We start from the raw sequence: 14,401 nt of genomic DNA, 5'->3' as shown, positions 1-14,401 counted from the left end.
TGTTGGACAACAGAAAATATCTTCTAATAATGGATGTCTTGGGGAAGGGGGATGTCTCTCACCACAATAACAGCACCTCTATTTCAATACAATCGTATCACAAACATTGTAAATAACATTATGTGTTGTATCTGTCAGCGTAGACTCGGCCCAGGTTATTGATCAGGAACGGATGCCTGATACTTTATATTGGTGCCACATTATACACACCTTCAGTAGTTCTGGCCTAAAGTGGTTCTTTAATTGAAGCAATGCCTATTAAGCTTTGAGTGGATATAGTGTTAGTGGTATTCATGATCACGTTTCCATTGACTGCCATGGTTCAGCAAATTTAATTAAGTAAATAAGCAAGGAAGCTGATATCTAAAGTAAATAATTGGAACGGTAAGATCATTTTAAATGTGGTCTCCTGTCTTCATATTAAAAAGAGATTTCAGGCAATATGGCCATCTTAGATATAATAGTTTAACCTCAATGTGGAGTTAATTATCATGTTGAAGAATCAGCCTACTCCCTTCTGGTTTTGCTTTGATGGAAAGTCTTTATATTTTTCTTGTTTGTTCATTTCTGTTGGCTTTATTATTGATACAATTTGTTCCCTTTTGAGGGATTTGAGACTTGCATACTTTGACTTTAGACACTTAAAAACCCCAACATTTTGGAATTTGGAGCAAAAAATGAGAATATAATTCTGAACAGGGTTGAATCATCTCAGATTTGAAAAATGTATTTGAGACCTATTGTGATGGATTTAAAATGTTGCATTCAAGTTTGAAATGTCGGGAAGGAAAATAACAAAAGACCCCAAAGGAAATGTTTAAATGAGACAAACATATAAAATGAGTGCGCATACACATTACACATGTCCCAGCAAGCTTGAGTCTCGGGAGCGATGACAACAGAGACGTCAACCTGAAATCAGTTTCCAAAGAGCCAGCTCGTCTCATCTCATCTCATTGGATCGACTAAATTAAAGTCCTCCCGTGTGTTTATCTTTTAATAATTAACCCTCATGTCCTTCACTTTCTGAGAATGGAAATATCATACACTTTGGTGTCACACGTGAAACCTGGTTTTTATGTTTCATCTGTCCACCCCCAGCTGTTGAGTGTTATCCCTGAGCTGTCGTCCGTGTTATCCAAGAGTAGTGATTTTTCAAAAACCCACACACCCACACATGGTCATATGGCTGAGTTAACTTGACAGATTGTCATCAAAATACTGTAATGGGACTCAAACACCCCCACCACCTTCCATCCATACCAGATACACACACACACACACACGCACACAGACGCACAATAAAGAAAAAGTGTCTCGCTGTGGGGGAGATGATTGACAGGACTCAAAATGATGGGAGAGACTAATACGAACTGAGGACAACTCTCTGAACAGCAGGTAGACTGATAAATCACAACAAGGAATGTGTGTGTGTGTGTGTGTGTGTGTGTGTGTGTGTGTGTGTGTGTGTGTGTGTGTGGCCCACGCATGACTATATTTATTCCTACTTCCTTAATTTGCATCTTGGTCCAACTTTTAATCGTACTGTTGGGCTTTTACGGTGAAGTTTTCTGTGGACATGCATATAATTTAGGGAAGAAATTTGAAAAAAAATTTATAAAAAAAAAAGCAGCAAAGCAATTATTTGTGAGGATAAAAGAATGGAGTTGCAATTAATAGCATAACCTCTTCCAGTTTGAAGGCCTTTTCTGCGTGCAAAACTTTGTCATATAACTAATAAAGTATGCATAACTTTTTCTTGCCTGTAAATATTACGTTTTTGCTTACTGCACAAGTGTCTCTCGCCTCCAGGAGGTTTCCAATGGATCATTAGGAGGCTACAGATTAGTGTCGTGGTTCACACTCTTAAAGAATAGCGATAAATCTATGGGTCGAGCGCAGGGGATCTTTCTGTGTGGAATTTGCACAGGTTTTTTCTGTGTACGCCAGTGTAATCCTACAACCTGAAATCATGGGTTTGACGTTTATTGGTGCTTTTAAGATGTTCTGTAGGTGTAAATTTGAGTTCGAGTGATTTTGTATTTGCCCTATGATGGACTTTTGGCCCATCGTTGTGTAACCCGAACTCTGTTGCTGTTTGCGTGATAAAGTGGATAAAGTAGTACAGAACAGGGACGTTGTATTGCACATTTATGGTCTATTTAACAAAGTTGCAGCGAGTAATGCAACATTACAGTCCTACTGAAAACCTATATCTTCCTTTTATTTGTTAATCACCTATTGTCACCTAAAAAGGCATTTAATTTCACAAAATTAAAGGAATAATTAGAATTGATATTGAGTACAAAGATGTAATAATTCTACCTTTTTCTTCTGACATTTTAATAAATTGTCACAAGGGCCACAGTGAAGGCAGACTGAGGCCACGTTTAGCCCACGGGCCACAAGTTACCTATGTCTGGTAAAGAGAATGGATGGATTATTAGGATCATTAAACACTCTGCTTGAGAGGGGGGGAAATCTGCAAAGGGCACTATAATGTACCATGAATATGAATCTGTCTTTCTATAAAGACAGCAATCTATAATATTTTTTAATCTATTTTTTATAACGTCTATGGCAGGGGTGTCAAACATAAAAGCCCGTGGGCCAAAACCAGCCTGCAAGCGGCGCCAGTCCAGCCCACCGCCACACCAGCCCACCGCCACACCAGCCCACCGCCACACCAGCCCACCGCCACACCACCAAGCACATTTTAAAAGGTTCAAAGGAAGAATTAATTTGTTAAACAAATGTCTTATGTAGCTGGACACGATACAACACTGAGACCCGGGCTGAGATATATTGGCATGAAAGCTCACTACCTCATTGCTGTCCAACTGGTAATAGCCTCAAAGCCATCCTGTCAGGGTGAGTTTGTAAAAAAAAAAAAACCTATAATGCAACAGCTATAGGAGACATTTTTGCACATTTCACAGCATTTTAACCAGAAGGTTTCATTAAAATTGGCTTTATGCTGAGATTTCCAGAAGTAATTGTTTCATTTTGTAAAAAAAAAAATCTAGACATTTTTATCATATATATATATAAATATATATTAGACAACAAGAAAGAAACAATAGTTTTAAGGCCTTGTTTAATTTAGTTTAAATCTAAAGGTTATTATAGCGCTATTGTTCTGGTCCCATCCACTCAAGGTGACGTTGCGGACGTGGCCCCTGAACTAAAACGTGTTTGACACAGATTAACTTGCATGTAACGATGGTATTATTATTTATCTTTTCTGCAATTGAGCTTTTGTATTAATCACAGGATGATTTCTTTTTCCTCTTTTTTGTTATGTTTAGGAAATGAAATCACAATGAGTAGGTGAAGTTCTCAGTGTTTTGTATATTCTAAAACGTCCATACTGCATCTTCCTATCACAAAAAGCCACTTCAAACATTTTTTTTTTTCTCACCTCCTTATTTTCATGTTTCCCGCTGGACTGCTGCTATCTGTTTCCATCATTAACTGTGTGTTTGTTTACCTTTGTAGGTGTTTGGGGGTCGTTGAGGTGATGCAGGTCCCCCGGTCATCCCAGTGGAGGAGCCAGCTAATGACAAGTGTCTTTGGCTGCTGAACACCCCCCCCCCCCCCCCCTTCCCACCCTCCACCCCACCACCACCCTCATCCCTTTCCCCCCTCCCTCCATCACTGATGGCTCTATGGGGCGTCGTCAGCCTCAGCCTTCATTGCTGGGTGTGTTTACGGATCGCTGTGGCGGCAACAGCAGCGACAGCGAGCCTCCCCAATGACAAACCCGGCGGACCACTGGACTGGCTCTTGTCCGATAAGGGGCCCTTTCACCACTCCCCAGAGTACATCGACTTTGTGGAGAAGAACCGGCAAGGCTTCTCCACCCGATACAAGATATACAGGTGAGTCGTGACTGCGGGATGAAGTGGCAATTTATGCTAATTACTGCTGCCAAATCACTGCTCCATTGCTATTATGTTCATGGAAAATCCCCCGGCAGTCACTTTAAGTAGTCTCCACAGTCAACCTTTGAAAGCTCAGCTCCATGTATAAATAAAGACAAGGTAATATCAATATGTTAATGTGTTTACACAGTTAGATTAGTTTAACTCTGTCATAACATTGAGTTAAAAAAAATAAAGCCACACCGACGTGTACGCCTTCTTAAAAGCCACTTAAGAAGCCATTTCTATCAATATATTTATTTACTACTAGAGTATTAAACCAAAATGTTCACTTTTTAAATGTTTTTTTTAATGAATGAAACCTTTATAAAGCACTCTTTTTAATGAATATGGCATTTGAAATGATGGGCGGAAGTGATGGTTGATGAAGTTGTTTGATGGATGAAGCCAATGTCAAAGACACTTTTCAGCATGAAAATAAGAATTAATAGCTGTTTTTGTCTTCAAAATGTTTCCATTTTTATTATTTGATCCACAAATTATGATATGAACAATTAAGCAAAAGGAAACAACCCACCCATATGCAGCCCTGGTAGAAGGCCATCAAAGGTATTGAAGGAATCAAAACCAACCTAATTTGACATTTTTATCCCAAAGAGTAAAGTCAGCGTGTTGTCCCGTCCAACCAAAACACTGCTCTCCTTAATTTAATGTCGTATCCAACATAAACCACAATAATATTGTCTTACAAGACATATTGTGTGTAACTTTATAAATGGACATAACATCATGTCAGAAGTTTGATTTGCACAGTCCACACAATCAAATATGGTGTCAGAATTGTTTAACCTTTTCATTTTCTTTTTCTTTTTTTTAAATTTACTTTGAAAGCATCAATCAGGTGGACAGCCTGGAAGGCAAAGCAAAGAGCCGAAGAACTAGTATTGCCTTATTCTCGAAAGTGTAAAACAAAAATGTTGTGTTGTGACTTAAAAAAAATCAAACATAAGCAAAATCTATCTTGTGGTTAGATCCACTTATAATCAGAGATGGCAAATGTACTCAGTTGGTTGAGTGTGTCATCTCGCCAGTCCAATTGTTGGCAGTTCTATCATCGATGTGACTCTGTCCATATGTCAAAGTGGCCTTGGGCAAGACACTGAAACCCGGATTGCTCCTCATGAAGGTCGAGCACTTGGCCGTTGTCACCATTGCTGTGTGAATGAATAAGTGAAGTTTGAAGAGCATTGGGACTGTATACATGAAGTCAATACGGATTCACCACTCATATTTAAGGCTCCAATTAAACAACCGTTTTAAGTGAAAACGAAAAACTCTCATGTGTGCCTTAGTGGTCCGTTTACACGACAGTGGTGCTTGGAGCCACTGAAAACAGTTCTGAAAGTGGAACTTTTTGAAAATGCTCCGACTGCTCCGCGCATGTGTGTGGTTTCATAAAGACAACCCACAGCGCCAACTCATGGCCAAGCATGGTAACTACATTGTTTTCAGCCATTTATGTGTAAATGGCAGAAACGTACATTGTTTTCAAGACATTGCCGTGTAAACACAAAACATTTCTGAAACGAAAACACAAAAACGATGCATTTTCACTTGAAATGTTGTGTAAACGGGGTGTGAGTTAAGAAAAGTAAAAAAAAAAAAAAAAAAAAAAAAGTCAGAACATGCCAGCTTGAAATTGTTCTCAAGTACTTTTTAAATTATTGATTTGTTTTTCTTTTTGTAACAATGGGGGTTGGTGATGCAAAAATCCCACATAGATCATAATCAAACTTAGTTTTGAGCAAATCTGAAGTAATAAGAAAAGCACAAAAGTGTTTTTAAATAGTTTTAGAATTGTTCAAATTGATTGTTATACGTTAAGCTTCATATCATAAATGCAATGAGGCATTTTAAGAGCTATATTGAAAACACTATGATGTGAAACAGTAACTCCGAGCAATCTCAATAAATACAGACTTTCCAATATTTTCAAAGCCTTCTATTGTCTCCTGTTACGGAAACTGCCCTTTTTCCTTGTGGCATTTCCTACTCCTTTCCAAAAATCTATTCTGAATTAATCAGACGAGGGGGCATGAAAGCCAAGGGAAGTAATTAGGAGTGAGATTTTGGTGATGAGCTTGGTTGTGTCGTGTTCTGATTTTTGGTAAAATGTGTCGTTGATCATCACTAAACTGGAATCAGTGTCTATGTTTTGAGATTTTTTGTTTTGTTGGTGGCTTGGGTGTATTTTTTTGACCTATATAAAATCTATCTAATCGGTCCCTTATCAATTGTCTTTTTGTCATACTTCCGTCTCTGGTTTACCCTTTTTTTATCAACTCCCACCTCAAATAATCTCCTTAGCATCTGTTCGTAATAACAAAGACACCCTCGAGATTTCTAATCCCAGTTTAATTCAGTCTTCCATTCATGATGCTCTTTGGCTGTTGTTTTTCTTTTGTTTGTTTAATTTTTTTTACAAACCATACACTCACTGGACTTGATAGTTTCTTTGCTTTGACACTTTTCTTTTGTTAAATTCTATTAGGTAAAGTCTTCTGTAGAGGTCAAAATGATCAAGGAGCCAGTTTTAAAAATTCAAGGAATAGAAAATACACAAAGGACGTTCTAGTAAAAAGTCATATAAACTAATACTCAAACAATCTACTGAAGTACAGGATATAATGCATAATTGCATAAACACAATATAATAATGTCAGAAGAAACAAGAAGAAAGGGACCAAATGAGGCAGTTTACCCATAAAAAAGGTTTGAAAATTTATTCTCTCAAAGAATTATTGTCCCTGCGTTTTGTTATATCTCCTGTGGTGCACAGGTTACAGAACAGATTAAAGTTGAGGAGAAGGTTATTCTGAGGACATTTCATTCTAAAATCAAGGCTATTTGAACACTTGTGTAACAGTAGTGGTCACAGCTGCATTTCAAGAAGGCTTTTATCAGTATTTCAATGCCTTTTTTTTTTCCGAGCTTCCTTTGTCATTGTAAAATGACGATGCATCTGATATTAGAGTGCACAGTGGACAATATGCTTTATTAAAAAAAAAAAAAAAGTCCCATTCATTGCTATTTATTAAGCAGACAGTATTATTTGGCTTGTGTTGTCATGCAGAAAAGGTCCCTCACGGCCAGCTTTCACAAGACACCCGACATGCCGAGACAGAATCGTGATGTATTGCCTTTGCGCGTGTTGCTATCAGCCGGCTGTATATCACTTTCCAAACCCTTGGGGAGTCACCTGATCATGTGTGTGGATGAGATATGTTGATTAGCATTGAAAAAAAAAAAAGAAAATGGAAAGAAATAAGACGATTTGTCACGGCAGAAACACAGTCTGAGGTATCGGCATGTGACCAAATTAGTTCAGATTGTGTCATGAATCATATCCGTCCGGGTTCAGGGAAACGCAGTCCACACTTCTGGAAATGGACAGACAGGGTTCTTGACATCTATGGATCGGTGCAAGGATGCTTTATGGCCTCTGTGATCGGTAGCCGTGTTAGAGCTTTTTAATATTTCCTTCTCTGGCAAAAGGCAGTGGTCCATTGGAGCTGAGCTGCATGGGCGGCGAGATTAATAGTCTTATCATGTGGCCAAGTGATTAGTGAGCTCTTAGTACTTATTACTCTGCATTATCACAGAATCCCCTGAGAGGCTTCTGTCAGCTGCAAGGTTGTGTTTGAGGCCCTCTAGATTACCACAATGCGGCATTGATTAATAGTGATGATATTAAAAGGAAAAACTAACCTAAAAAGTAAATAGCCTGTAAATCTTCTTAAATTGAATTTACTTGGATGCGATCCCATTCGATTTTCAAATGCCGAAGCAGACAGAAGGGATACAGCTGTGTGTTTCTTTTTTTCTTTTTTTTTTCCCCCCCTTTCTGTTTTTGGCAAATAAATGCTATTCACCGCTGCTTTTGGTCGAATGAAATGCGGTCATCATTTTGGCAGCTAACACCTGGAGGTGTGTGTAAAAAAAAAAAGATCTGCAGGATTGTGTTATTAGAGAAAGTGGACCCACTGTAATATTCTCCAAAGGCGGACCAAACTTCATTGCCGTGGCCCTGGTGTGCAACAAAGGTCCTTACATTTTCAGATCATCCTCTTTGCTGTCGTACAAGAACAGGCAGTGATGCGCTGTGGCAGTAATACCTGACCTTTCTGTCTCGTAAAAGGCAAAGTAATATCTACTTGCCACGCCTCACCACCTGAGGTACGGCACACTGAGCTGTGAGCACATCTTTGAAGACGAGCTGTTGTGTACGAATTGTATCAGCCTACACAAGCATGGTTTTATGTGTACTTTACATCAATGGTTTCCAACTTCAGATGTGTGGCCCTTTGGTGGGGCACTAGGGATCAAGGGGGGCTGAGGCATTGTTGTTAAAATTGGATTTGCACCCCCCCCCCAAAAAAAATCTAGAAACTTGTGCACGGCTGTAAAAATCTGCTTATTGTTTTTATTTCAAAAGATCCTGCTACTGTACGTGTTAGCATGTTTGTAAGCATTTGGCTTTACTGTACTACGTCCTCAGTTTGCAGCATGTGGCTTGATAAGTGTGAACTCATTGACCCCTTTATTAGGTACACTTACAGCTCTTCCATACCTTCTGCATTGTGCGTCTTTAGAACACTTTGACACTCTGTTTCATTTATACTGCATTTCAGGGTTCACGTTGGTACGTGGTCCATAACGTAACATAACAAGCCTGAAAATATTTCCACTTCTGGTGGCCGGCGTTCTCCTCCTTTCTTAAAGTTTTTGATATTTTATGAGGACATATGAGCCATCTGGCTTTCTTTATGTTCTTTTAAATTAGAATTTTACAGATGGAGATACCGGCGGGTCTCCTCCGGGTCCATTGTTGTTCTTGACCTGCACACAGTTGATCGCAGAGGGGCATGCATTGGCCTTCACGCGCAGGGGTGGATGACGATATTTATGCCACAAGGACCAATCAACGTGTAACCTGTCGACACGCGGATGCTGAAAGTAGGAATTGGCCTTGCTATGCTGTGAGTTGCAGTTCAGTGGAGCAACTCTATCATATCTTTTTTTACAAACTACTATTATTTCAAATTATGTAGCTAACAAACTGGTACAGTTTCTCCCAACCTGGGGTTCAAACTTAAGCCCTGTTTTCACAACATGTTCAAGTGAAAACTGAAAACTTTTGTTTTTGCATTGTGGAGGTTGGTTTACACAACAATGGCGCTCGGAGTCTCCATGTAAACAGAGAAAATGCAACTTTTCTGAAACTCTGCTACTGCCCAGGCACACTACAGCCAGAGTAAATACTTTTTCTGCACATGCACGAGTTGATGGACAATAACTACTATGTTTCCTCCAGAGTGTCATGACTCCCAGTCCATATTCTCTTGGGACTTTGCTGTTACTTTCTTAAAAGACAATGTTAAGAATAACATGTCCACAAGAAGGGCCCCGACATTTTATTCCCAGTCTATCTTTGAAAGTGGAAGTATCCAAACACAGTCAATGGCTTATTAAAAGGTTAGTTGCATACACACACAAAAAAACAAACAAACTTGAAGACATATACAGATTTACCCCAAATTTACAAATAATAAGGGATACATAGAAACAATAGGAAAATAAACAGAGAAAAAAGGACAGAATATTAGTGTGGTGATAGAAGCTATATAATAAGTAAGCTATAAATACGATATAAATAGATGCGGATGATTCGTTGATGTTTTGAACTTGCTGCTGAAGTTTTGATGAACAAAGCGATAAAAAGTTCTGTTTTTAATCTCAAATAAAGCACACTAAATCAAAACTACAGCTAAAGGAGCCCTTGAGGCTTTGCCAAGGAGGAATGTATAAATGTGTGTGTCAGTGAGCAAGGCTTTGCTAATAAGGAATTAAAACAATTGGGCTTCTATAATTATCTGTGATTAATGTATTATGTCAACCTGAGCACGTACAGCACCCCCTCCCAAACACTTTGAATTGAACCTGATCAAAAGCAAGCAGCTTTTACTGTTTGATAGGGGCGGCATTTCAAGTGTGATGAACAGCAGCAGATTTTCCAAACCACAGGGGAGTCTGCAGGTGCTCTGAAGAGGGTTGAGGTGAGTGTTTTAGAGCAGACTCCCCCAGCGCTGCTTCTCAGCATCCCACTGCTTCATTCGCACTGATGTTCTGTGTCTTATCTTGTCTCCTGAAATTCCCTCAGAGGTTTCAGCAAACTTGGTTTCCCCTTGTTGTAAATAAATGAGAGAGAGAGAGAGAGAGAGAGAGAGAGAGAGAGAGAGGGGGGGGGGGGGGGAATTGTAGATTTTCAGCTTTAAACAACTGTAACAATTATTTAAAATATCTGATCTCACGGATCTGGATGTCATAAGAGGAATGACGTGAGTCGGTTTAACTCCATTAATTGATCTGCGTTTTTCACGTTACCCCTCAATGGTGTGCAATTTTAATGCTGCCTACTTAATTTCAGCAAATAAAACTAACACCGTAGAAAAAGGCGATTTTGCTGTGAATGATGAAGTCTCTTTTTTTCTCTATTGCTTTTCATGGTTGTTTCAACCAGATTCTCTCACACAATGCCAAATGAGACTTGTATGTCTCATTATCCACAGGCAAGGTGTGACCCGTGAAGAAACCACATTTTCTTAAAAGAATCATAGTTTATATTTTGTAAAACATGCATATTTCAAATCAAATCAAATCTATTGAACAGGATGAACCACTGTGCAAAACCTTTCATGTCACAGTCATTGCAGTTACAGGGTGTTTCTAAAGACATTACAATTTCAAACCCATGTAGCTCTAACACATCAGCAATTTATTTTAGAATCACAACATTGGCGTCACACATAAACAACTATATCAGTATCCAAACAACTTTTTCACTGTGTCCCCGAGAGTCATAAAAATTTAAATATATGCAATTCTGTGTGGCAGTTTCTTTCTTTCTTTCTTTCTTTCTTTCTTTCTTTCTTTCTTTCTTTCTTTCTCTCTTTCTTTCTCTCTTTCTCTCTCTCGTTAGTATTATTCAAATTTTTGTATTTTTTTATTGCAAACAAAATGATAAGGTTGCCCTGGGTGTTGGTGTGTTGGACCCCTGCATCATAAGCTCAAAGCTTTTTAAAGTGTCCTTTTTTGCCCCACAATGTTCACATATTCATGCACAAGTCATAATCCCTGATTGTATGTGTGAAATAGTATGTTAGATGTGTCTAGAGTCAGTCAATATTCAGATCCACAATGCAGAATTGCACACATAATATCTGTGTATACTATATAATGGCACAAAGGACCAGGGCCTCATTTATAAAACATTGCGTAGGATTCCTTCTGAAAATGTGCGTGCGCCCAAAAGCTGAAAATGGCGTGTGCCAAAAGAAACTCGGATCAGCAAAACCTTGTGTACGCACATCTGCACGCACTTTCATTTTATAGCTTACAGTCTGTGTTTTCACAGTCACGGTTTTTGCATCTCAATCAGCCCGTTGATCGCCGGCATTTGACGCTAAATCCTGACAGAAAAGACGAAGAAAAGGAATTTTACTAAGAGTGAAACAGTCATGGAGGAGGTGGAGGTCAGGAGAAGATAATATTTGGTGGTCACGTTGTGGAATCACTATTAAAAGAAAAAAAACAAGCGATCAGCAGCGTGTCATCACTGCTGTAAATAGTGTGAGAGCCACAAAGAGATGTGTGACTGCAGAGGTGGAGAAGAAGAGTCTGCTCTGAAGGCGGAGGCCAGAGGAGACTGACATCATGGAGGCCAGGCAGCACCTGAGCACACTGGACATCAAAACAGCCGCCATGGTTGTGACGGCCACCGTGTGTCAGAGTGTCAGGGAGGAACGGAGACATATTTGGTGGAGACACAGCGGACCGATAAAGTACAGTTTTATATGTTTATTAAATGTGTGAATTAAATATTTGAACAAGGACTTGTGAAAAGGCTCAGTGGACTTTATGTTTTGTCCTCAGTCACTCCAGAGTTGGAAGCAGTGGGTGACACGGAGCTCATCTGTCTGCAGCAGTGGCGGTGCAGAGCATGCACACTGCAGCTTTACGCACGGCTGTCACCGCGCTATTTATGCGTTTACTCTGAAATTAGACTGATTGTTACACACTTTGTCACAATTGATAATTAATCAGTTCTATCCAACGCTCTGTATCATTTGAAGATGAACGTTTGACATATGATTCAGTAGTAATGTTCCACTAAAGAAGCACATCTATACCACTGCACATTGGCTGGTTATGATTCCGTGGATCTAGAAGTCTAAAATTTGAAGCTATTAAATGTATGAGTGCAACTTGGTCATCTGTCCATATGAATGGTCATGTATTCATTGTTGTTAAAGCTTATAGCCTTTTCTACCCTATGAGCACGTGTGTGTGGTTGCATTACAAAAACAACAAACAGTAGCAACTCATGGCCTGGCATGCTACTGTAACTAGATTATTTTCAGCATTTCTGCTATTTCCGTGAAAATGGACATTGTTTTCAAAACGTTCCCATGTAAACGGAAACTTTTCTGAAGTGAGAATGCAAAAACGTTGCGTTTTCACTTGAACTTAAATGGGTTCTAAGGATTGTGTCTGATAGATGAGTGCAATAACACACCATCCCTTTAATGCATTTGTCTTCAAAAACATGGAATATTGGGTGTCTCACAGATCATGCAAAATACTGAGATTATGCAACTAGATTTTTATGCGATGTCATTTCGGCAACTACTTGTGTTCAACCTTCTGTAGATATGCTGCTCTTCTTATGGGGAGATCCATTTCCTCTACTGGTAGACGAACACACAAACAATGAGTATATTAGGCAGTAGCCTTGCTTTATTTAAAATACACATGTCCAGTTTGCTCGTGAAGTAGCATTAATCACTAAGGGGATGGAATAGATTATATCCCCCTTGTGATGAAGATAATTCATTAGTCTTGCACTCTGGCTAAAAGATGGATTTACCTAAAACTGTGTTGAAACATTGAAACAGCTAATTACAGTATATGACCTACTATGACCTGAACAATTTTAGTGTGAGCGAAATCTTAAATGCTTAATTCGCATCCAGTTTTCATGAAGATTTTGTGAATTGTTCATATTGGAGTGGCATTTTGAGAGGATATGAACAGCATTTTACCCTCCTCTTCCAATAATGGGCAAACGTCTTATAGTAGTAAATGAATAATAAATAATTTCAATAGTAGCGCTGCCTCATCTGCCATCACTTCATATTCTCTCTGAAAAACAACTCAATTTTTCTTGTTGATGTTTTTCCATTATGTTAATTCAGAGGAACTATTTCTGGTCATATTATGTATGAGGGGCCTTCGTTTCAGCGAAGTGCACATATATGTTTGTGTGCTTACGTGGAGCATAAATGAGCTTCAAACTGTCTTTCACTGCCTGACAAAAATGAGTAATTAAATATTTTCATATTTAAGTGATTTGTGTGACATTCACTGCAATGGACTCTGGAGCTTATTGCTGTTGTACAATGATTTGATGCATTATTGTCTGTTTTGTTTATACAATAATGAAAAACACTCATTTTGGCTTTCTGCTAACCAACGTGCATGGATTTTTCTTAACTGCTACCATGAAAGACTGTACTTTAAAGGGTACTTTAAGCCAATTATTTATTCATTTTAGGAAATAAATGGACTCCCAGGTTTGCTTTGGGGTATGTCTTATAATGATTGCACATTATACATGGGTCACAAAACATTGCTGCAGAACTGATCATATGTGTATTATTGATTTTCTATGAAATACCAGTTTTCATGAAAGCAGTGTGCATTTACATATGTGTTAATAATCACGCAAGCTGCTAAATGTCTGAAACATAAACAAGGATATGGCACCTTTCACATCTGAAATCTGAGAAATTAGCTGAATTACTTTCTCTGTTGGTTACTATCAGTATGGTTCTTAAAATCAAATCAGCCAACACCAAAGTGTCACTGATCATTTTGCGAAGACTTGTAAATCTTGCTTGATCTTGTGATTGTTTGAAATGATCCATCTTGACAGTTTGGTTGTGGTTGAAAGGCACATCGCTGGGTTCAGAACACAGCTGCAGAGGTGATTGAAAGTGACAATATTATTTTCTGGTTTGGTCTTCCTCGCGTGCAGTTCAGATCGCTGCTAAATCCTAATAAATGCTCAATGACAGGAGAAGATGAATTACCAGAATTGGTGCGCGAACTAGCAGCGTTTGAGCTACCTCAGCAGTGACGGAGTAATGGATTCACACCACATTATGCCTCTGCTCAATTTCCTACTTTTCCCACTGATTGAATTTGAAAGATTTTTTAACAAGTCCTCAGAAGGAAATGAATGAGCGTGTGTGTGTGTGTGTGTGTGTGTGTGTGTGTGTGTGTGTGTGTGTGTGTGTGTGTGTGTGTGGATTCAGTGGAGAGCATCATCGTAGCTTCCAAAGCAAACACAATGTGGGCCTTCCGCCTTGGCCACCTGTTCACTGTAAAGATTGCCA

The 14,401-nt window shown here is 39.0% G+C and overlaps 1 protein-coding gene across 1 annotated transcript in view; it reads left to right on the top strand.

Moving 5' to 3' along the window:
- Positions 1–3,660: 3,660 nt before the first annotated feature.
- The window catches only part of LOC308116073 (BMP/retinoic acid-inducible neural-specific protein 3-like), a gene marked incomplete at both ends in the record, with an annotated part of 46,461 nt that continues 35,720 nt past the window's right edge, over positions 3,661–14,401 (top strand). The window contains one exon of the mRNA XM_080474049.1: positions 3,661–3,881. Within this exon, the coding sequence (XP_080330175.1) occupies positions 3,661–3,881 (221 nt within the window). The remainder of the gene's footprint in view (positions 3,882–14,401) is intronic.

Source organism: Lipophrys pholis (assembly GCF_963383615.2).
Source record: "Lipophrys pholis genome assembly, chromosome: 10".
Classification (NCBI taxonomy): Eukaryota; Metazoa; Chordata; class Actinopteri; order Blenniiformes; family Blenniidae; genus Lipophrys; species Lipophrys pholis.
This window is presented reverse-complemented; position numbering and strand designations above follow the sequence as displayed.